Raw genomic sequence first — 20814 nt, 5'->3', positions numbered from 1 at the left:
TAAGGGTGGATATAATGAAAAGTGAAGATCAATGCATGGAATCTGTCTATGTGTTTTGGTCGTTCTCAGTACGTATCACATCGCACGGTACAGGCTTTCAGTCCTCGTCTTTCTGTCCTCTCGGGCCATGTACAAGCGCCTCCCCAAAACACTAAGTATGGTGGTGGACCGAGCCACAAGGACGGTCTGCGCCTATACCGGTTGAGGTCCGTCTACCTAGCCTCCCTACAATAACTGTACACCGAATAGCTATTCGCCTCATAGGGAACCATACCAATACCCTACTCCAGCTAGTACAATACCACAAACAAAGTTCACTCCTGAATTGGAGAGCAGGTCAATGCCATATCCGATACGTTTGACGTCGGGCGATGTGTGGGGTGTTCTTGAGCTGTCTGTGAGGATACGTTTGGTACTTGTGGAATAGTAAGTTGGTTGTAGGAATGCGCCGAGAAGACTGTCGAGCTGAGGCGGGAGAGGAGGGGTGGGGGTGGAAATGAGTTAGCTCAGTACATTTTATCAGGAAATGAAGAGGAGGTGAACGATGTCGGCTAGTCTCGAGAGGACGTGTACTGTCCCAGTATGTCGTGCTAGTGATCTGAGAATTGGCAGACACTTGACAACTCACCAGACTCCCAGACAAGCCCAAACCCATTCCTAAGCCAAGCATCTCCCCAGCCCACTTCCATCCCTCCTTCCCCACTCCTCCACTCTCGATCAACAGATCTCCAACCATGATGAGACCTATCACTCCTCCTCCAAGTAGTGATGTACCCAGTCCAAGGAGTGATACGCCGCCATTCGTCCCTGGAGGACAGGGACGGAGGGTTGGTAAGTACAGAGGTGGAGAGGATGAGAGTATACCAAGTTCGGAGGCGAGAGTGTCGGCTAGGATGGTGGCGTTGAGACTGCAGAAGATGCGCAGTTAGTATAGTTGCTTTACAACAATGTTTGGACGTATTGAATACCCAACTCCACTGGCCACTGGCAAACATAACGGAGCTGATAGGGAAAGACGGGTGATAGAAAGAGTGTTGTAGATTACGATGGCATGATACTCTGAAACAGGTCATTCAGCTCACTTACCCCAGTGAAGCATAGATCAATGGTCTCGACAGTGGGTGCAATGCCACTACCACACTCGCTTTGTCGAGCGCAGCAGCTGGTCCAAAACGATACGCAAGCGCTGCAATCAACCCTGGCAGAGAGCTCGACAGTACCTAATACATAGAACAGAACGCGAAGGGTCGATTAGCAAGACTTACCACTGTGTCGAGCTGGCGAATGTCCTGCTCACGCAGAACTTGGTTTGGGTTGAAAAGGTAGGAACTCACCTGGATCCAATTCCTGTTACCGCTCGGTTTGAGTGGATCTGGTCCATCTTCGAGTTTTGCTTTGATATCGACTTTGACCTTGAGACAAGAATGCCTACATCAGCTCAAATCCTCTCTCGTCTTTCCCAACTACCCTAGTTCCACCCAATTGCGAACAGGCGTGACCCTCTCTAAACCAGCCATATCGTGACCTAGAATCGTAAGCCCACAGCCGAACTCACTTTCGTCGCTCTCGATCCTAATACATACATCCCAATCAGAGTCACCCCAAAAACCTTGAGTGGATTCGCTAAATGTCCATATCCCACGACGAAAGCTGCGACAGCCCCGGAAGATGAGAGTGAACCTTTACGATAGCCGTGTAAGCCTAAAGTGGTTGCTAGGATAGCTGCTACAGGATATAGAGGAGGTACCGAGGACCGAAGGGAGGACATGGTACTCGTTGGACGACGTTAGGTCAGCGTGAGGGCTGAATCTTAAGATGGAGATGAAGATGGATGAAAGAAGAATGGGACATTCGTAGATCATTTGCGAGTGAGCGAGACGGACGGTTAGTCGCCGGTTGACCGTTTCAAGTGCGGAGGGTCCGTCGTTCTTCGCGTTTCATCTCAAGGGGATATTGATCGACCTTTTCGCGCCCCACGCATTGCTTGATATCCTGCACAGACTGGGAGCGGTGAAGCGAGACTCAGAAGAGAAGAAAATGTTCTCGCTGACACTGCTAGTGAGGTTGCCATGCATCGTTTGCGAGGACGGCCGGAGAAGTGGAAATGCTAAACATGACATACCACTATGCGATATGGATATGGAGCTGGCTATCTCTCGCCCCGCTACATATGTACGGAACCCCTTCTGATCTCGAGGACCTCCACACTAACGAGGTCGCAATCATACAAAGCCGGGTACACACTCTCTATCAATCCACGACGCTGATCACCTCATTGTCCCCTTGCCCTAACTTTGACCTCTTCCTCATCGGCAACTCGACCACCAACTCCCACCTCTGCCTCTTCTTCCCACTCCCATTCCCACTCTTTCTCCCTAAGACCTGATCCAGCAATCTCTTCTCCCCATGTACACGCGGTACTTGGCTCACTTCCTCATCACTTGCCACGCTGATCACCTCTTCCAACCCTGTTAAGGGGGTGTCCGTCTCCACCTTTTCTAACATATGCGGCGGATGTTCAACATGAATGACAGGATCGTCGCCTGCGAAACAATGTGTGCGGATCTTGTATCGCAATCGCTCGATTTGCGCGAGCGATCGATATGATGAACCAATCACGAGGGGCGTGGTAAGTTCGTCTGTTCTAACGATTTCTGGAAGAGGAGGCGGTGCTGGAGGTGGAGGAAGGTTGGTGGATAGGTCTGCAAGTGGCCGAGGGATATCGGTAGGTTCGTCATGCGTCTTCAGTACATGCTGATGCCGATGAAGATTAGATCAGTTGACTATGCTTCGGAACGCATTGAATATTGTAGCTGCACTCACCCGAGTCAAGTGAGAGATAGTCGGCGAGACCAAGTCGCAATCTACACCAATATCGCACATAAGATATATAGTTGATAGGCTCACGAAAAGCACTCACCCTCATAAGGACAATGCAACACCCTTGAGATGTGTCTCGCCAGCATGTGTTGCACCAGCTTTTCCTCAGTATTGAAGCACGGCTCTTCGCAGCCTTTCCAAAAGCAACTATCACAACAACATGACATTAGCGGCCGCTTTGCCGCTTGTCATCCCATCCTATACTCACCGATACAACCATTCTCCAGGGATCAATTGAGTTTCCATAGTCCGCCTGCGATCGCTGAAGACCCAATGACTGACACCAGCTTGCAATCTCCCTTGTTTCGCATGACCTCTAACTTCTACGTGTCGTCTAAGAAGCTCTTCACTGCCCAAGACAGCATCACATCCTTTCCACCCGCACTCATGTTCCGAACAACGACGAAGCAAGCTATGTTCAGTAAGGATGGAGGCGTATGGTTCCAGCAAACCGGGTCCGGGACGATAGAGAAATCGAAGCGGTATTTGCTCGGGATCTTTCGGTCGGACAGTATGCGCATGTGTCCCTCGAGGTAGGGTAATCTTCATTGGTCGAAGGGAGACATGGACTCGTCGTTTTTGCACAACCTCGTCTTCCGAATCGTCATCACGAAACGCGTCTTTTGCCCCGCATCACTTGTCAGCCAGGCGCGCGACACTTGCATTGCTCAGGCCGACTCACCATAGCATCCTCGTCGGATTAGTTCTTCCCTTCGACGCTTTCGAATAGGTATTACCACCTTAGCTCTATCCACCGGTGCTCGAACAACCTTTGACTTCTTTGTCCTTGACATCGGCAGTTCGATAACGGGCTCCACTCGTTTTCTCGGCGTAAGAGCGACAGAAGGCGATCGGACAAGACTACTCGCCTGACCGTTCAAGGCTGAAGGCTCTTCGGCTGCCTGCAAAACGATCTCTCCTGGCTCTCCATCCATGACAGCCAAAATGGCATCGGTCTGCTCTTGCTCTCGCCCTTGCTGTGGACCCATCTGAGCTACGATCGCCTGCGCCAAGGTCTGCACCTCCTCCGCCGGTAACGCCACTTGCGACATGTCGATTGCGGTTTCTTCCACCTGGGGATGGTCATCACCAGCCGCTTCAGGAGCCAGACTCTTCGTCTTCTTGTAGGGACCTCGGGGACCTCGCTTTTTCTTGTGGGAAGCTGAGGGCGATTGTTCGTTGCCATTATCAGATCTTTGGGATAAGACCAGTGGTGACAACTGTGATCCGCCTGGCACAAACCGAGTAGGAGTATTGTCATACTGACGGAGATGAGCGACGCTAGTCTTACTTCCTGAAAGGTCGATCCTCTTCTTCGACGGGGACAGATCTTGTGAGGATGGTATCACCGACCCAAATCGCCTGTCTTTACGTGCAGGCGTCCCTTTCGCTGGCGAAATTGATACAACTTCGGGAACGGGTTTTTGTTGCGTTTGAACGTCAGTCGCAGCGAGAGCTGCCTGAAGGCTGGGTGGTGGTGCTGAAGGTGATCCATCGTTCATACCTCGGCCTTCACCTTGTAGCATCCGTAAGATGTCGGCGGCTGGAGTGGAGCTCTTGGATATGTCAGCAGCAAGTACAAGAGCCAAAGACGAATTTAGATTTTCTTGCTGAGATGCTGCGGGAACAGGCGTGCTTTGCTCTGGCACTTGTGAAGGCTTAGGTTTGTTTTTCGAGCCCTTCTTTCGACCTCTTTTCTTCGGAGTGGAACTATCCGCGCTGATGATAGGCGGAGTGCTCTCAAGAGCGGAAAGGAGATTGGGCGGTGGAGCATAGGTCATTGGGTTCTCGAAGCTGCCCGGTGCGTAGCCGTTTGCCGCAGAGGAAGAAGAGGGCAGAGGGCCGTTGCGTGGTGCGGGTTGTTGTAGAGGGGACTTAGAAGACACGGAGTGGTCTTCCACTTTGGGTGGAATGACCGTAGGGTTACGGCGCATTATCGCCACTTTCGACGATAAATGATTGATGTCAGTCGCCTATTCTATCATGTGATTGTTTCGGTACTCACGGAGTTTCGCCCAGAACACAATCTCCTCTCCTGATACCGGCTTTGACGGATCCACAGTGCCCTTTTGTATCTTGTTCATCAAATGGCCCAACTCATGACACCGTTTACTATACACCGTCAACGGGTCTCCAGTCCAAGGACCTAACCCCGCTCCGACATCACGATTGAGTCGAGGTAGCGGTAAGATATTGGACGATACCAATTCCTGAAAGGAGCTGACTGTGGGAACGACATATTCGCCTAGTTTCTGGCCGGCAAACGTTAATTGTATCGGGGGCCGTTCGGACGTCGAGGAGCGACGCTCTTCGGTAAGCGGGGATCCGTGGAACGGCTGTGATGAGGGTCCTGCTGATGTTGATGGAACAGATGCCGAGTTGATTTGAGCTGAGTGATGTGAGTCAGACTGCTGCTGAGGTGGGGCGGCTTCCCCACGCTGACCCAGGAACTCCGGAAGTCGGTGTGCGGGCGGATGTATGGGCGTAGGTTGATGGAGAGGGTGAGGAGGTGGGGTTTTAGAGGTGATGGGAGCCAATGCAGCTGACGAGGTCGACTGACGAGGTCGAGAATCCCGATAGACGTCAGGCGCAGAACTGGAGGAAGAGGATAGGGGGGGTTCAGGTTTTGAAAGCGAACTACCAGCCTGGCGGGAGTTCGTATACGATTGTGACTGCGCTGGACCCGAAGCTGTCACCCACGAAGGCCGGCTCGAGGATGCAGAAGACGGGCCGAGACTCGACCTGTGACTGCCCTGTCTGGGAGACTGTTCCTGCACGTGAACATGATTGCCGCCCAGTCGTTCCCTCGTATGGCTCGACTCTGCCCCACTCTCACTCATCGTCGCCGTCATTGGCGTTGGTAGAGGTGCTCTAGTCGGAGGACTAACCAGTCGATCCTCGCCAGTCTTTGTCCTTTCCCATAATATCTCCAACCCTCCCAACATCTTCAAGAAGAAAGTTTTCAGCTGTTGAGCGACCAAAAGGTCGTCCTTTTCCAAAGGCAGACCGAGGAGACTGCCTATCATAGGCCACCACTTCCGAGTGGTCACCTGATGTAATTGTGTTAGCATTTCACATCTCATATCGAACGGAGAAGTATGCTCACTGTAGTACTACCACCGGCTCTGATGACTGTACCGAACAAGACATAGACATCGAATTTAGAGCCTGCAATCCTCCAATCCGTATCTAAGCCTTTCGGTTGTGCCATGTGCGATACCAGATAGTCGTGTACCTGTTGCGTTGAAGGCAGAGCAATCGAATTGGCAGTGATTGCTAGCGGGCTCGGAGCAGGATCTCGTGATTCATGCGAATGGTGTCGGACGGGTTGTAATTGAGCCGTCTGAGGCGAGACGGAAGAGGAAGGAAGGGATCGGGAGGTTGAGGCTGAAGAATGATAGAGCCCAGAAACGGCTGAAACCGAGGCAGAACCAAAGGATCCGATTGATCGTCCATTACTAGGGAAAGTAGGCTGTGATGGGGATGGGTTTCCTGAAAGCCAATGTTGTGGTTGTGATGGGTTCGCAGTGGAGGGGTCTTCTAGAGGAGGCGGAGCAGCAAACCTCGCATAAGGAGCATTGCTGGTGATTGGCGGCGAGACGGTAGATGGGATAGAAGCGTTCCAATGCGAAGCGTAGGTGGGGGCTGTAGGCGTTGATGCTGTTAATGGCGTGTTTAGCATTGGGATCGAAGACGAAGGAAGAGTATGTCGGTGTCCAGAAGTTGGGTCATCAGACATATGCCGTCTTTGTTCACAAATGACATGACAGCAGTGGAGGTCAGCGGATGGACACATTTACTGATTACAGCATTTTGAAATAGGCTCACCTCTCCTCGTAGTACCGCTGACGTTGATACGCCTGCTCTCTGTCATTTTCTACCTCTGCGAATCGTCTCGATCCACCAGCTTCACCTGCTTCACTCCCACCGCTTAACAAGGAGAAGTTGTATCGTCTCTCAGCTTCTCTATCGGCCATGGTGTGACGATGAATTCGGTCCGAAGCCGTTTTCCTGTAACTACTGCTGATCTTCTCTCGGAATCGACATGTATCTCGCAACCACCCCAAGCTCTTCTATTTCTGGTGGACCGATCTTTGATTGTTGTAGTGATCTGAATTGTGTATGCTCTTCGTGTAAATATAATGTTGACCTCATCTTAATCTTAGAGTGCACCAAAGCGCGTCTCGAGGATGATCGTGACGTGTAACATAATCACTTAGCTTTGCCCTCGACGGGATCAAATGTATCTCTCCCTTCTTACTATCACTATTGCTCCCTTCGGACCAACCATCATTCGCTGTTTTCGTATATCCATTCATCCCATCTCAACAGTTCATCCAGCTCTTCATCTGCACAACACCATACGATCTCAATATGGCCGGCGCAGGTGAGTGTCCGCATGATCCAAAATACAACGCAACGCCATGCTTTTCAATCATGAGAAACGAGGACATATGACGGAAGACCGTTGCTGACATGACGTTTCCCGCTATCGCAGGATTCCACCCACACCCACCATCCTTCCTCCATCGAGGACTTGCTAAAGGTCTCGGCGCCGGAATGTGGTTCTTCATCTTCTACCGTGCTAGGTGAGTTGTCATCAATCACACAAAATTAACGTTCGAGATCAGCTTGATTCTTCGGACTGTTGGACTAAGCTGATGATAATTGAATTGTAGACAAGATGGTGCAGCTCTTATCGTTCGTATCCCTCTCATCGTTCCATGGTCATATCAAACTCTTCACCTGGTCTTCCTCCCTTCGCGAATCGCCCAGCGCCACAATCTCACAATCTCCCATATCTTGTCTATCTCGACGTCATCAATGAGAGCGCATGCTGACCTTCTCTCACTTCACACAGGGCCTCAGACATCCTTGGGACGGACATGGACACGGAGACGCCCACGGCGAGGGACACCACTAGGAGATGCACTGGATGATACTAGACATGGATGCGAGGGCTAAACCTACTGACAGATCAACGACGCGTAGTCAAGATGAGCCAAGCTTCGGAGCAGTCTGTGATGTTGAGGAGTGGATCTCGTGTTTATGGAGCGGTATTGACCTACCATTCTCCATCACTGACAGTAGAATTGTACCCCGAGCCATTGAGACACACCGACTTGCAACGTGTGATCTGTGACGAGATTCATGAAGGGATTACTAGCATATCTATCTAATGCGCTCATCCCTGAAGTCCTCCGCCCTTCCATCCTTACTCTGCCTCCACAAACCACACGAGGTGATCTCACGTAGAGGGCTACTCGACACTCTACTCCTTGAACGTCTTCTTAGCTTCGAAATGTAATGTCCAGCTCGACAACAACTTCCTCCTATTGACCTGTTCCCCGGTCAACCTGTAATCATCAATCCTCATCAGCTTCTGACACAGCCAAACATTCCATCAATCTAGCGTGAATGTCACTCACGTAGTTCCGTATGTCAACGGGGAGAGGAAGATGTAAACTCCAATGATGACCGCTAACAATCCGATGATCACACCCCAAGCTGGAGTGCTCAACTTCGCCCTGACTGCAGGTCGTAATCTCGTCCTCACGCCTGCTACGCTGACAGGATAGTTGACAGCTTCGACGAGGATGAAGTTGATCACTGATCCTGCTACGAGAGCAGAAGCGAGATGCGCAGGGAGATAGTGATGGAGGAAACGTTGTCGGTTCATGAGATAGAAGGGGAAGTAATGGAATGCCCAGGTACCGAGGAAGAAACCAGTGTTGCGGTACAATCGGTTTCGAATACCTGCAGAAATGGCACTTTCACGTCAGAAATGTTCTGCTTGGCAAGGAAACACCACTCACCATCCTCAATAGGATCCAAGCCACGTCGTCTAGCCAGCATGTCCGCGGCAATGATTCCCACGAAGACTGACAATGCGACGGCACAGATCCACCATCCGATCAAATTTCCAATCATGTAAATCTGCTGATTGGTAGAGTTGTCGGTCCAGAAACTAATACCGCTCAAGCAGAACGGCCACTCGATCGGGGTCGAAGCATAAGGGTGACTGGAGGTCAATCCCGCATTATGCTGCAACATGAGGATCTGAAGTTCGACAAACTTCTTGATGAACGCTAATTTCTTCGTTTGCTTGGGTTCAACGTGGGCTGTTCGGTTCTTGAAATCATTACCGGTACCATCTGCGATGATATCGTCTATATACCAGCTTGTCGTTCGATCTTGTTGGTTCTTGTTTCCGTTGACCTCTTGTTGCCCGTATGCCCATTCCGGAAGCGGCGAAGGATGAGTCCAGAGAACAACTTTCGTAGGTATGTGAATGAGCTTGAAGTGACCTGAGAGGGACTTCCAAGGCTCCCCTTCGTGAGCGTCGGTAATCACCACTTTAAACATGGTATCATTCTTCCGCTCTTCGTCCTCAGGTGAGATCGTGGTAAATTCTTGGTTCGTAGGCATGAGTGGGGAAGCCACATCGTGGGTGAGCAGCAACGTTTGCGTATTGACGTGCAAAAGCTGAATGACGTCGTTGTGTCGCACGACCCGACCTCGACCTGTCTCGGGGATTTCCTTGGTAGGGAGGACCTGCCAGTGGTTGTTGGTGTCATTGTGAGGGTAACATGTGACTTGTTGACCTTGACTGCTGATTCGACCGTCGTCATATCGTAGAGGGTAGTGGTCCGCGTGAGAATGAAGGAATTGCTTGGTGTCCTTGTGTCGTAGCGTAAGAGTATCGTAGTATCGGATTTCTGCCAAGACGAGATCAGCTAACTTACTTACAAGATCAGATTCGCTAGCTTACCTTGGGCATTCAACAAAAGTTCATTTCCTTGCAAAGTCTCCTGGAACTGAGGACTCATGAACGTGTCACCCGGTCCTGAGAACTTGAGGATCTTGAAGTGGATCCAGAAGAAAGACAGGTAAATCATGAAAGGGACAATGATCAACCCAATCGCTCGATACACGAAGTGTCGGTAGAAATAGGACTGTAATAACCCTTTGTCAGGTATGCGACTGTCAGGTGTAGCAAATGAAACTCACGATGGGGTGTCCCTTCTTGATATCTAAGATACCCCACAGATCCCACAACACCGCCGCCCCGACACTCAGGAAAGTGAGCAACCCCACCATCTTACAGCCCAGAGTGCAAGCCAGCCAGAATCCAGTGGAAAGCATCCAGAACCACCACCATCGAGTGAATTCCTGATATCTATATTGGTGGAATTTGACATAGGCGAGGAGGGCGAGCGACATGAATAGAACCAATGCGGCGTCGAGGAGAATTAGTCGGGTCTGGGTGATGTGGCCGTTGTCTGAGATATAGGGCACGGTCAGCTACGCAGGAGTATGGGATGCAAGGACACATCGACCCCAGTCGAAGTCTGAACATACCGAAGAGGATAAGAGCTGCTGAAAGAAGTGCTATGCCGACAGGATAGCCTGATTCTCGCATGATGCCATACACGATGGGTACAGTGATGGATCCCATGATAGCGCAGAAGCTCCTCATGCCAACGTAAGGGACCTGTGCATCATGTCAGTATTGGTCGGATTGGAGCGTACTCTTCGTCCTCCCCCTTGCAACTGCAACTTCACACCGGCCGTGGTGGGCAAGACACGATTGGACGCATTGCCACCGGATCCTCATAATAATGGACACCAAACTCACCGCATGTTCTGTGTAATTGTCGCCAATCTGCTCGAACCCGAAATCACCATTAAATCCCACCACCCAAGCCGCTAGACCATTCAACATCTTCGCCAAAGGAGGATGAACATCGAAATAGTATTCTCGTCTAATATAGTGCGATGCGAAAGATCCGAAATGCACTTCGTCAAACACCACTTGGTCTGGATGACCGATACGATAGAATCGGACGATGAAGGCGAGGATGGTTAGGGCTGTTGCAATTGACCATGAGGTGATTTGTTCAGTGCGAAGACTCGGGGGTGAGAGTGCCGGTCGGGGAGAGTGTCGCTGTTGGCATACACATGTGTAAAGTGCCGAGTGTGTGAGCGTGTCGGATTGAGATAATGATCAATGATGTCCAGATGGTAAGAAGAGATATCGTCAGCACAGTCCGACGTTCATATTTCACCTGACAGTCCCAACGAGCCAACGCACCTTTTCATCCTCGGCACCACTGTACGTCCTTACAGGCAAGGCAGGTGCCTGCTCAGTGCCCGTTCGTCTCTTTCTCGGAGCGAGAGACATGGCTTTTCAATGATGACTAGTTTGTGCTGTCGTTGATAGGCTATGAAAGACGTCAAGAAACATCAAGTCGCGAATGCAGCATGGTCGTCGTGGAGGTTGATTGTCCTCGTTCCCAGTTACCCAGCACCGACGCGCAGAACAGCTCACGTGGCGAGGACGATACAGCGGAGATGAAACTGAACTCCGATGCCGCACGCGACGGGATTCGAGCCAACATTATTGATCTCTACGTAAGACCTTGACTTTCCTCCACAACACTTTCGAGCGATCCTAAGCGGTCCAACAGCTCATTCAAAGTACAGGCCGAGATGGCCATCCCTGCTCCACCGCCCGAGACGATGCCCAACGAAACCGAGCCTTCGTCAGAAGCAGGTCCATCAACTGGATTACCAAAATATAAACTCGCTCAAACGCTCTCTGCCCATTCGAGAGGAGTGACGGCACTAAGATTCTCCCCTGATGGGAAGGTACTGGTCAGCGCTGGTGAGTAGGATTCTACCAATTGTAGCTTTTGCATGCGAGTCGGCTGAACGGTCTTGCTGATGTTTTGACTCATAGGCGCGGACGGATGGTTACATTTCTGGTGAGCTAGTGCACCAAGCATAACGTTCAAAAAGCTGACCTTGAGGACAGGGAGCCCAAGACCGGAGAACATATACGATCGCTGCGATGTCACAAGACGGGTATGTATATTCCCCACTATTCCCTCATGAGGTCTGTCCAAGCAGCCGCATTGGGTATGACATGGCGGTCAACATTATGACTGTTTATCTCTCCTACCTTTCCAGCGGTCACTGACTCAACCTTCATCTTCCTTAGGCATCAACGACATATCCATCTCCCCCGACTCTCTCTACATAGCCACCGCATCTGACGATTGCACATCTACCATCCATCTCCTCCACCCACCCAACTCTGCTTCATCGACACCCCCACCTCCACTCCGTATCCTCTCTTCTCACACTGCCCCTATCTTATCAATTGCTTTCTCGCCTAAATCGAATCTCCTCGTAACGGGATCATTTGATGAGTCAGCCATAATATGGGATGTGAGGAGAGGTAAGGCTTTGAGGGTTCTGCCAGCGCATGCGGATGCGATTTGGTGTGTTGGATGGGATGCAGAGGGTGGGATGGTCTTGACGGCAAGTGCGGATGGGTTGATGTGAGTCTGTCTGGTCTCGACCTTTACAACGACTGGGTACCGTACCTCATATGCCACTGAGAACGAGGAATGCTTTCACTTGGAATAGTGGCTGACTGTACGCGCAGACGTCTATGGGACGCCAATAATGGACAATGTCTGAAAACGTTAGATAACGATACGAACTCTCCGGTGTAAGTGCCCTTCCACTTAACACAACTCCTGTAGATCGTTATCACGATCTCGATATCTCTCGCACCCTCCTAGATTGGCACTGCTCGTGCTTCAGCTGACAGAATTATATTTCCAACCTCTACAGCTCATTCGCTACTCTCACCCCTTCGTCATCTTTCCTCCTCTCCTCGACCCTCTCTTCCACATTACGAGTCTACAACATCCACACTTCGAAAGTGCTCAAAACATTACGTGCTCCCGGTATTTTCATAAGTGAACGATATCCATGTCCAGCTATCGTTTTCCCTCATTATGCGGAGGAGCCCACCCACTCAATAAAACGAGAAGGAGACGCGATGGATGTGGATGCGGATGTGGATGTGGAGGGTATTCCAAATGGACATGGCCATGTGCCGAATGGGTCAACGAGACGAAGGACGAAGCCCGAAGCGTGGGTAGTGACAGGATCTGAGAATGGTAAACTCATCATCTGGGATCTTCAAACCAAACGAGTCTTGCAAGTATTGGAAGGACATCAGAGTCCGTTAGTCGCCATTGCTGTAAGTTTTGCCGCCCCTACAGCGTGTCGACAAGGAAGCTGATGGGAGATATGGCTGGGAATAGGTACATCCTGATGGGAAGACGATAGCGAGCGGTTCGTTGGAGGTTGAGAAGGTAGTCAAGCTCTGGCGGGATGACTGAGCCGGTATGAGTGAAAGCGAATGCGGAAAGATGCGATCTCGTCAGAACGTAGATGACCAGTGGACAGACTCAGCGAGGAAAATCTTCAGAGATCGCCCGTGTATATTAGCTTGTTGTACTCTCTGCAACGACACTTTTAGAAGCATTCCATATGCCGCTTTTACTAGCGGTCGCCTCGCCCGTCTCGTGACCAATTTTTACCCATTGTACGCTGCATATTGCTCTACCTACCACCTTTCCCTCTCACACCCTTCCACAAGTTATCCACATACTCCTTCTCCTCCCTATCGACGAGGACGAAATCACCATCCGTACCTGTCCTACTACCCGAAGTGGTCGTTTCTCCTTGTTGTTGATCGAAGAAAAGCCCCGTCTTGGAGGGTGATGACGATCCAATAGGAAGGTTCAAGATCTTGGCTGTGGAAGGAGAGGTGGTGCTATTCGCAAGAGGATGACGGGAAGGTGTGGTTGGTTGTTGTTGTGGCTGTTGTTGAAGCGATGAGGAAGAGGGAGAAGGACGATAGATTGATCGTGCGAGAGGGGAAGATGTGGAGTTGGTGAGTTGTTTTGATGAGGCGGTAGGTGTGGAAGGAGATGGGGAGTATGATCGGGTCTACGTATTGACTGAGTCAGCTTATGCTCACACAGCTTGGAACAGAGTGACAGGTCAAACAGCGTCTATCATGATCCGGGACAACTCGCTATACATGACTAGTACTATCACATGGGCAAGCTCGAACTCACTAATGGGGAAGACACTTTTGACGGTGTCAACTTCATACCTTGCACAACGGGCGGTGTATATGTTGATGGATATTGGATCGCAACGATCGCTTCGAGGATGTTCCAGCAGAGCAGGAGGGTGATGAGGGATTCTGTGGGTGGTGGAGGGTGGAGCAGCGGTCAGCGATCGGATCCATCATCATCCGGCTTCACTCCTCTACGATGAGTTGAATGATGATGAAGACAAGCGGAGAAGCGAGCATCATAGAGGTAAACTCTGTCCTCCAGGAACTCGTCAAACATTCCTCCTCGACACTCAATTCGATAGTCCGCCACGACGAGTCTCACATACACAGACCATTCCAAAATTCAGACTCATCCGGCATATCACAAGTCGAACGACTCACCTAACAACCATACCGATCCCTCACCCCAACTCATCTCTCCTCTACTCAAGCTTCTCCCAGTCCACAGCCCTTGAACCGCATTCAGCACACTTGTCAAGCCCGCTCTGAGCGCTCTGTAAGGAGAGAAGAACGGGAGGATCGATCGAAGGAATAGGATGAAGAGATTGGACTTTAGACGTTGTTGTGCGAGAGGTGGGGAGAGTGGACGAAGAAACGTAGAGAGGTGGAAGGGGAGTGGGGTGGACATGGTTCGTTCCAGGTGATAGATCAATACCGATTAGGAGAAGGGCAGTTACCGTTGTTCAATTGTGATGATCGGATTGCGAGTCGAATTGATCGAGAGTCGATGTTGTATGCAATCCGTTGAATAATGCAACAAAAACGAAAGCGACGACGATTCAATAGGCAGTGATTTCAATGAAGACGGTTTCAGCGTTTCAGCTGGTTTCGGAGGTCGCGTCGGTGTCCGTCTGTCAACAAAAACGTCTTATGACTGTCGTTGCTATATATGTACATGCATGGTATGCTATACAACGACGGTCTATTCTATAAAACACCGGGATACAGTACGCTGCAGGACATTTCGCCGTGAGGACTTTATTGACCACATCGCGAAATGGACCGGTCGCTCGGGCTACAGTCTCCTTGCTCGACAATACCTCTCTATCTCATCAACGGCGCGTTGTGTTATGTGATGATAACGAGCATGAGCAAGATTATCAGGATGACTATGAGAATGGCAATACACCATCCGGATTTTGTTTCTAAGACAAATAGGGATCAGAAGTCAGCACAGGTAATAAAGAGCAAGCTGTGACGATGACAACGATTAGATCTAGAGACCAAAGCTCACCCTCGTTCCGCCGTATGAAATCTGTCATTGTCCGTTGTACTTTTCTCAGTCTGTTATCTGTGTTGTCGACTCGTGTGGAGAGGTCGTCCAGCATCCTGAAGTAGTACATACATACTTACGATCAGCACGAGTGTCATCACGAAGAAGCGACATAACAAGTGCCTTGACCTCGAAGTGTGGAGTACAATAGTGACCTTTGTAGATGGAGGTTTGAGATAGCAGATCCGAATGCACTCACTCGCCCTGTACGTGAACTTCTTGTCCTATCAGTCCCGCTTGACTTGCCAGATTATGCAGTGTACCAGATATGACACCGAGGGTATCATCCTGCCGTTGCACCAGCATCTACAACCGCGACCACGATCTGCATCAGCTCCTTACCTATGCACTTGGCTGACTGTGCGAGACGCGGATGTGCCCACATCCCACTCACCTGCTGTTCTTCCGCTTCCCAACGTCTCACTTCGTCCGGATCCTCCCTCCCTCTTTCGAGATCGCCAGGATCATCTCTATATCTCCCATCTGATCTTATCGCTTCTTTTCCTTTTCCCTTGCCTTTCTTCTTCCCTTTATTGTATACCATTCCCCGGAGGCCCTGAGAGTTAGATCAGCTCCTGCTCCGGACTGTCTATCTTGTGGCAGCTCTCCCTCCCCCTCTGCTTTTCTATTACGACCGCTCTGCTCGCCCATGATCGACCCGACGTTGACGGGAGGTTCGTCCGCTAGACACTCACATCTACATCCCTCTTCACTCCCTCTACAAACTCTCTTCTCCGTCTCACCTCCCCAGCACCTATTCCCCACTTATCTCCCATACCTTCCACCACCGTTACGCTCTCTTCTAGATCTTCCAAATCCCCTTCCAGATTCGAGAGCGTATTACGCAGCTCATCTTCTGCTTCGAGCAGCTCGGGCGATGAGGAGGAAGTGGAGGAGGACTGGAGTCGTGAGTGGGAGGAGAGGAGAGATTGGAGAGTCGAAAGTGATTGTTCGACTTCTCTACGGGACGTAAGAGTAGCACATGTCAGTCTAGGTCTGCGTTGATATTTCGCATAGCTATTATCAGATAATAGGGAGGAAGAATGACCATGAGTTAGTATGTACAAGGACTGACCTCTTGACGTCAATGTATGGATCTCGAGACATCGTCGGGATGTGACTCTTGTGTGCAGCTATCCGTTCTGTGTTTTGCAAGTCAATGTTATCATCATGTTCAACGAACGCTGTTGACAACTTAACTCTCATCGTCCCAAGAGTGCAATGGAGACGTGATATGCATTCAGGGTCTTTCCCACGTGGCTCACAACATCACACCGCTCAAAAAGATCCGTTTGATCGCTCTCTCCAACGATCACCAAAGGCACACACAACACGCCCTAATCTCGTCTTATCACACAAAGTTAGTGTGTACCTCAACCCCAGCCATCATCTCCGACTCGTGTGGACCTTTCAAAGCACTTTGGCGAAAACACACTGCCCAGTCCTCGACACGCCTATGACACCGATCGAAGCTCGTGTTTCGTTTACCCTGTCGTCGATAACGAGATAATCTCGAGATTCATTTCGGTCCAGTCTCACTTACGTCGTTATTTCGTCAACTTCTTAATTCTCACAATCGTGTCTTCCTTTTGATCTTCTCTCTCCTGTCTTTGTAATCATTTGCACTACTATCATCAGTTGCAACCCCGCCCACCCACCATGACAGCCATCGCGTCGACATCGCGTCCTCCCCACTCTGGTCCCAGTACCATAATCGACGACCTGGACAATCTCAACTTTGCCGATAGTCCGTCGCTCAGAGCAAGAATGAAAGCTGCTGAAAGTGCTAGTGCAGCACTACAAGCTACTGGACCAGATTGGGAAGATCAAGAAAAACGGAGTGCGCCAGAAGAGATGAAAGATCCAGAAGGGTGTTTACTCAAGGTGCGTTCTCACACCAGACCGTTCCTCTCGCTTCTGTGTCACTTGTCATTGCAATACCGGGGCATATTCGCTAAGAGTATCAGTCTATACCTACCCCTGATCAGTTTATCGAACATCTCCTGTCACCCGAACATTCCGACACAGAACCCCATCTCACATTAATAGGCTACGAACTAGAAGCTCTCGTTTCAATCTACTCTCCCTCCGCCGTTAGACTGTCATTCGCATCTCGTCCACCATCTCTCATAGCTTCGTCAGGCGGTACGTCTCGAGATACTTCTGATCAATCGGAAAGTATCCCCCTTTCAGCGGCCTTGGCTCGACGAGAACATGATAGTCAACAATGGACAGACGCTGTATGGGACTCGTCAATTGGCTACACACCAGGAGAGAGAATACGGTACGAGGTCACTCTACCAGTATGGGAAGAAGGGGAAGAATTGGAAGGAGTTGATAAGGAGGTCGTACCGGATAAACCACCGATGATGAGGATACTCGTCAGTCTACCACCGACATATCCGAATTCCAGTCCGCCTCAATTACAGCTACTGGGGAGATATCTCGGAAGCTTCGCAATCGACAGTGGACTATGTAAGCTTTCGAGCGATATCCCTCTCTCGGTTGGGTACACAAAGCTGATACAGAGAATGACCATCCCTTAGTCGGCGCTATAACACGGACGTACATCTCTTCGAACGGTGTACCATTCAACGAAGGGGACGTTTGTGTATTTGACGGTTTGACACATGTGCAAGGTCTCGCTCGAGAATGGTACATCTCCCATCTGGCTTCTGGCGCTGAGGGCGAAAAGGCTCGAGAGGCTGAGAAGAAGGAACGACAAACTGTTGGAATGGAAGGACCTCCTCATATCTCAAGAGGGATGTCAACGTTTGATCAGACTCCCTACGACAGTGTCACACCTTCCTCATCATCGATGTCAAAATCACCTAGTATGGAGGATCAAGAAGAAGTAGATTACACCTCTTATATCCCTAAACGACCCGAAATCCGTTCAACTTTCTCATACACCGGTCAACCGTCCTCTTTACCGGTCTACAGAGTCGGATCAGAACAAGATAAAGGTCAATTAGGACTCAAGATCTATTCGTCAGAAGCGATCGTTGATCGGAAGTCGAGTTTTGTAGGACACGCAGTCAGAGTTACGGATGAGAGAGAGGTACCGTTGGTGGTACATGAGTTGTTGAGCGATAGGAAGATTGCGAAAGCGCATCATCCGGCGATTTTTGCCTATAGAATCGCGAAGGATGTAGGAGGTGCAGCGGGAAAAATATACAACACTGGTAAGTGGTCGTTGCCTGTTCCATTCACACTATCAACCATACTCATTTCCTTCTACCATTGAATGGAACGCACAAAATGGTGGTGGTGGTCGTAGATGCTGACACCTATTCGCTATCGCGCAGATTACGATGACGACGGAGAAACTCAAGCTGGTGCACGACTCAAACACCTCCTTGAAATCTTGGAATTGGAGAACGTCCTCGTCATCGTCTCAAGATGGTATGGCGGTACTCTCCTAGGTCCAGATAGATTCAAACATATCAATCAAGCTGCGAGGGATGCTCTGGACTTGGCAGGACTCTTGGATGAGAAGAAGGATGGAGGGGATAAAGGGGGAAAGGGCAGGAAAGGCAGGAAATGAGATTAAGCTTGAGCAAGGGTAGTGGGACGAGGGCGTGAGGTCGGCGCCGGGTTCGATACATTAGGGCTGAGATAACCTTAGTCTGTCTAAGTCCCGGGTTAGGAAGTAGAATTATCTGGTCAGTCTTATTAGCATTATCAATAGTTACGATCGTTATGAATTCGCATATTGCATATTTCCAACTGCGAGCGATTGAGCTCTTACTCAAACAAGCTGGTGGATGGTAGTTTGCGCTGCATGACGCTACTTTGAAACGGGGATGACAGTGACTACGCAAATATGGACCGCTGCTGATTATCTTGGTCTTCTCATACTATACAACCTAATCTTCGATGCACTATTCGACCTTATAACGCTTACTCTGAGTCCCTTGTTTCCACATGGCGGTAGTCCGACCCCACCGATCACTTCTTCTTTGTTCTCCCTCTCCCTCTCCAAGCACCTCTCCACGCTCCCCCACCCCTACTCACAAACTTCTTCCCCCTGTTCCCCGCTGCGGCCTTCTGCGGCATCGTCCTCATTCTCCCTCTCGCATCTTCTTCTTCATCATCGTCCGCGTTCAACGCTTCGACAACTGTACGTTTCTTCTCCCCTCCTGCTGCTGCTGCTCCTCCCGCACGTCGGAAATGATTCAGATAGAATTCTTGCCATTTCGGTTCCATATCACTTATCATGATAACGGGGAATGGATCGTCTTTCGTATTCGTCCCTTCAGCAACAGTAGAGGTGGCGAGAGCGACGAAATCGAACCCATTTGAGAAGGAATCGTTGATCACCTGAAGGGGAGCCGCTGATCTTTTCGTTGGACTCTTGCTTCGCCGTGTTCGTACCGGTTGGTTCTGATCAGACCTTGTGAGATGATCGAAATTGAAATCCGAATCCAGGTCAACTTGATCGAACGGAAAATCCATACCGAAATCATCATCGCCTCCATCGTCATCATCACCTGGCTTATCTCCGTTTTGGTGAACGTGTGCTTCCATGTCATCATCATCGTCGTCATTCGCCAGGTCAATTGGCATCGTCTGCACATCCAGTTCGATGGTCCTTTCCTCCTTCGCCTTCCCCTTTCTATTGCTTTTTTCATTGAGCGCTTCTTCGTCATCCGAATCAAGGATGATCTTTCTCCCTTTGCCTTTACTCTTGACCACCTTCACAGGTCCAGAAGACAACGACGCCTTTCTCGGAGGGAGGTTCTCATCGTTCTCCTTTTCATGCTCTTCATCATCCGACCTGGTAGCAGGGTCATATAGCATCGCGTTGTCCCCTCGGGATCGAGATTTGCCTTTTGATCCGGATGGTAGAGGGGAAGATGTCCATCTTGAAGGGGTTGTATTGCATGGCGTATGTGGTGTTTCGGGATATGGACACGAAGGCAAGTCGGAATGGGTATGAGTATGGGAGAAAGCGGGTGTACGAAGTGCAGGTGACGATGGGCCAGCTAAAAGACAAAGCACGTCAACATGTGATGCTATGTGGTCGCGATAAAGACATACCATGGCTGTTATATTCCGGCTCACGATGTGTCTCTCCATGACTGAGATACTTCTCATTCACCTCGTCAATATCGTGGACGCTTGATGAAGGTGCTTTATCTGACGATCTGGCTTTTCGAGGAATCTCCACTTCTCTCACCCACTGAGAAGCGCCCATAGTCTCTAAGCCTGCAAACTCGTCTTCGTCCTCTTCATCGTTCTCATGGCCATCACCACCGACATCTCCTCCTTCCTCTTCCGCGCCTTCTACATCGAATGACGCCTCTCCTCTTCCAACATTTTCCTCATCTTCGCCACCCTTCGCGACGAGCCGCCCCTTCCTCAATTCAGCTAACGGTTTATCAGGCGAAGAAGGCGTCTCCGATTGCTGCGACGACGATAAGTGAGGAAGATCGTTCGTACGTATCGGTGGAGGGAGATTAGGATTCCGAATCGTCATGAAGTAGTTGACGTTGGAAAGATGAATATCGGCTGATCGTGGACGGACAGGAGGAGATAGTCCTGAAGGTGACATCGTCTTGCGAAGAGGAGGGGATGGTCCAGCCATCTCTTGCTCTCTCTTCTTTGATTGACACAGCACCAGGCTACTAACGGGAAAGAAAGATGGAAGGGACTAATAATTCGACAAGGATGGAAGAGAAAGTGAACATGAGATCGAGTGTGACGC

At 50.2% G+C, this 20814-nt stretch overlaps 8 protein-coding genes across 8 annotated transcripts; 2 read left to right on the top strand and 6 right to left on the bottom strand.

Annotated features, from left to right (window-relative positions):
• Positions 1–258: 258 nt before the first annotated feature.
• CI109_106576 (uncharacterized protein) lies at positions 259–1768 on the bottom strand (the record flags this gene model as incomplete). The annotated part of the gene is made up of 5 exons (XM_065967867.1): positions 259–465; positions 629–908; positions 1087–1220; positions 1335–1412; positions 1556–1768. 5 exons carry the CDS (start codon positions 1766–1768, stop codon positions 259–261), a joined length of 912 nt encoding a protein of 303 aa, XP_065823939.1.
• A 482-nt stretch (positions 1769–2250) lies between these two features.
• Positions 2251–6857, bottom strand: CI109_106575 (uncharacterized protein; the record flags this gene model as incomplete). Its single annotated transcript, XM_032003929.1, has 8 exons — positions 2251–2754; positions 2824–2864; positions 2921–3027; positions 3089–3500; positions 3563–4822; positions 4886–5930; positions 5987–6626; positions 6709–6857. 8 exons carry the CDS (start codon positions 6855–6857, stop codon positions 2251–2253), a joined length of 4158 nt encoding a protein of 1385 aa, XP_031861927.1.
• A 1295-nt stretch (positions 6858–8152) lies between these two features.
• On the bottom strand, positions 8153–11065 carry CI109_106574 (uncharacterized protein; the record flags this gene model as incomplete). The annotated part of the gene is made up of 8 exons (XM_032003927.1): positions 8153–8237; positions 8310–8637; positions 8697–9599; positions 9653–9836; positions 9892–10163; positions 10243–10375; positions 10520–10828; positions 10976–11065. 8 exons carry the CDS (start codon positions 11063–11065, stop codon positions 8153–8155), a joined length of 2304 nt encoding a protein of 767 aa, XP_031861925.1.
• Positions 11066–11373: 308 nt separating this feature from the next.
• CI109_106573 (uncharacterized protein) lies at positions 11374–13082 on the top strand (the record flags this gene model as incomplete). The annotated part of the gene is made up of 7 exons (XM_032003926.1): positions 11374–11548; positions 11624–11648; positions 11699–11748; positions 11885–12227; positions 12335–12400; positions 12526–12940; positions 13005–13082. 7 exons carry the CDS (start codon positions 11374–11376, stop codon positions 13080–13082), a joined length of 1152 nt encoding a protein of 383 aa, XP_031861924.1.
• Positions 13083–13305: 223 nt separating this feature from the next.
• CI109_106572 (uncharacterized protein) lies at positions 13306–14459 on the bottom strand (the record flags this gene model as incomplete). Its single annotated transcript, XM_032003925.1, has 3 exons — positions 13306–13695; positions 13827–13957; positions 14213–14459. The coding sequence occupies 3 exons, from the start codon at positions 14457–14459 to the stop codon at positions 13306–13308; spliced, it is 768 nt and encodes a 255-aa protein (XP_031861923.1).
• A 440-nt stretch (positions 14460–14899) lies between these two features.
• On the bottom strand, positions 14900–16211 carry CI109_106571 (uncharacterized protein; the record flags this gene model as incomplete). Its single annotated transcript, XM_032003924.1, has 6 exons — positions 14900–14976; positions 15066–15160; positions 15304–15410; positions 15499–15660; positions 15800–16064; positions 16180–16211. The coding sequence occupies 6 exons, from the start codon at positions 16209–16211 to the stop codon at positions 14900–14902; spliced, it is 738 nt and encodes a 245-aa protein (XP_031861922.1).
• Positions 16212–16763: 552 nt separating this feature from the next.
• Positions 16764–18651, top strand: CI109_106570 (uncharacterized protein; the record flags this gene model as incomplete). Its single annotated transcript, XM_032003923.1, has 4 exons — positions 16764–16988; positions 17072–17579; positions 17651–18289; positions 18413–18651. The coding sequence occupies 4 exons, from the start codon at positions 16764–16766 to the stop codon at positions 18649–18651; spliced, it is 1611 nt and encodes a 536-aa protein (XP_031861921.1).
• A 404-nt stretch (positions 18652–19055) lies between these two features.
• Positions 19056–20694, bottom strand: CI109_106569 (uncharacterized protein; the record flags this gene model as incomplete). Its single annotated transcript, XM_032003922.2, has 2 exons — positions 19056–20092; positions 20148–20694. 2 exons carry the CDS (start codon positions 20692–20694, stop codon positions 19056–19058), a joined length of 1584 nt encoding a protein of 527 aa, XP_031861920.2.
• Positions 20695–20814: the final 120 nt, after the last annotated feature.

This window comes from Kwoniella shandongensis, chromosome 12 (genome assembly GCF_008629635.2).
Source record: "Kwoniella shandongensis chromosome 12, complete sequence".
NCBI classification, from domain to species: Eukaryota; Fungi; Basidiomycota; class Tremellomycetes; order Tremellales; family Cryptococcaceae; genus Kwoniella; species Kwoniella shandongensis.
Note: the sequence above shows the minus strand (reverse complement) of the source record. Positions and strands in the feature narration are given on the sequence as shown.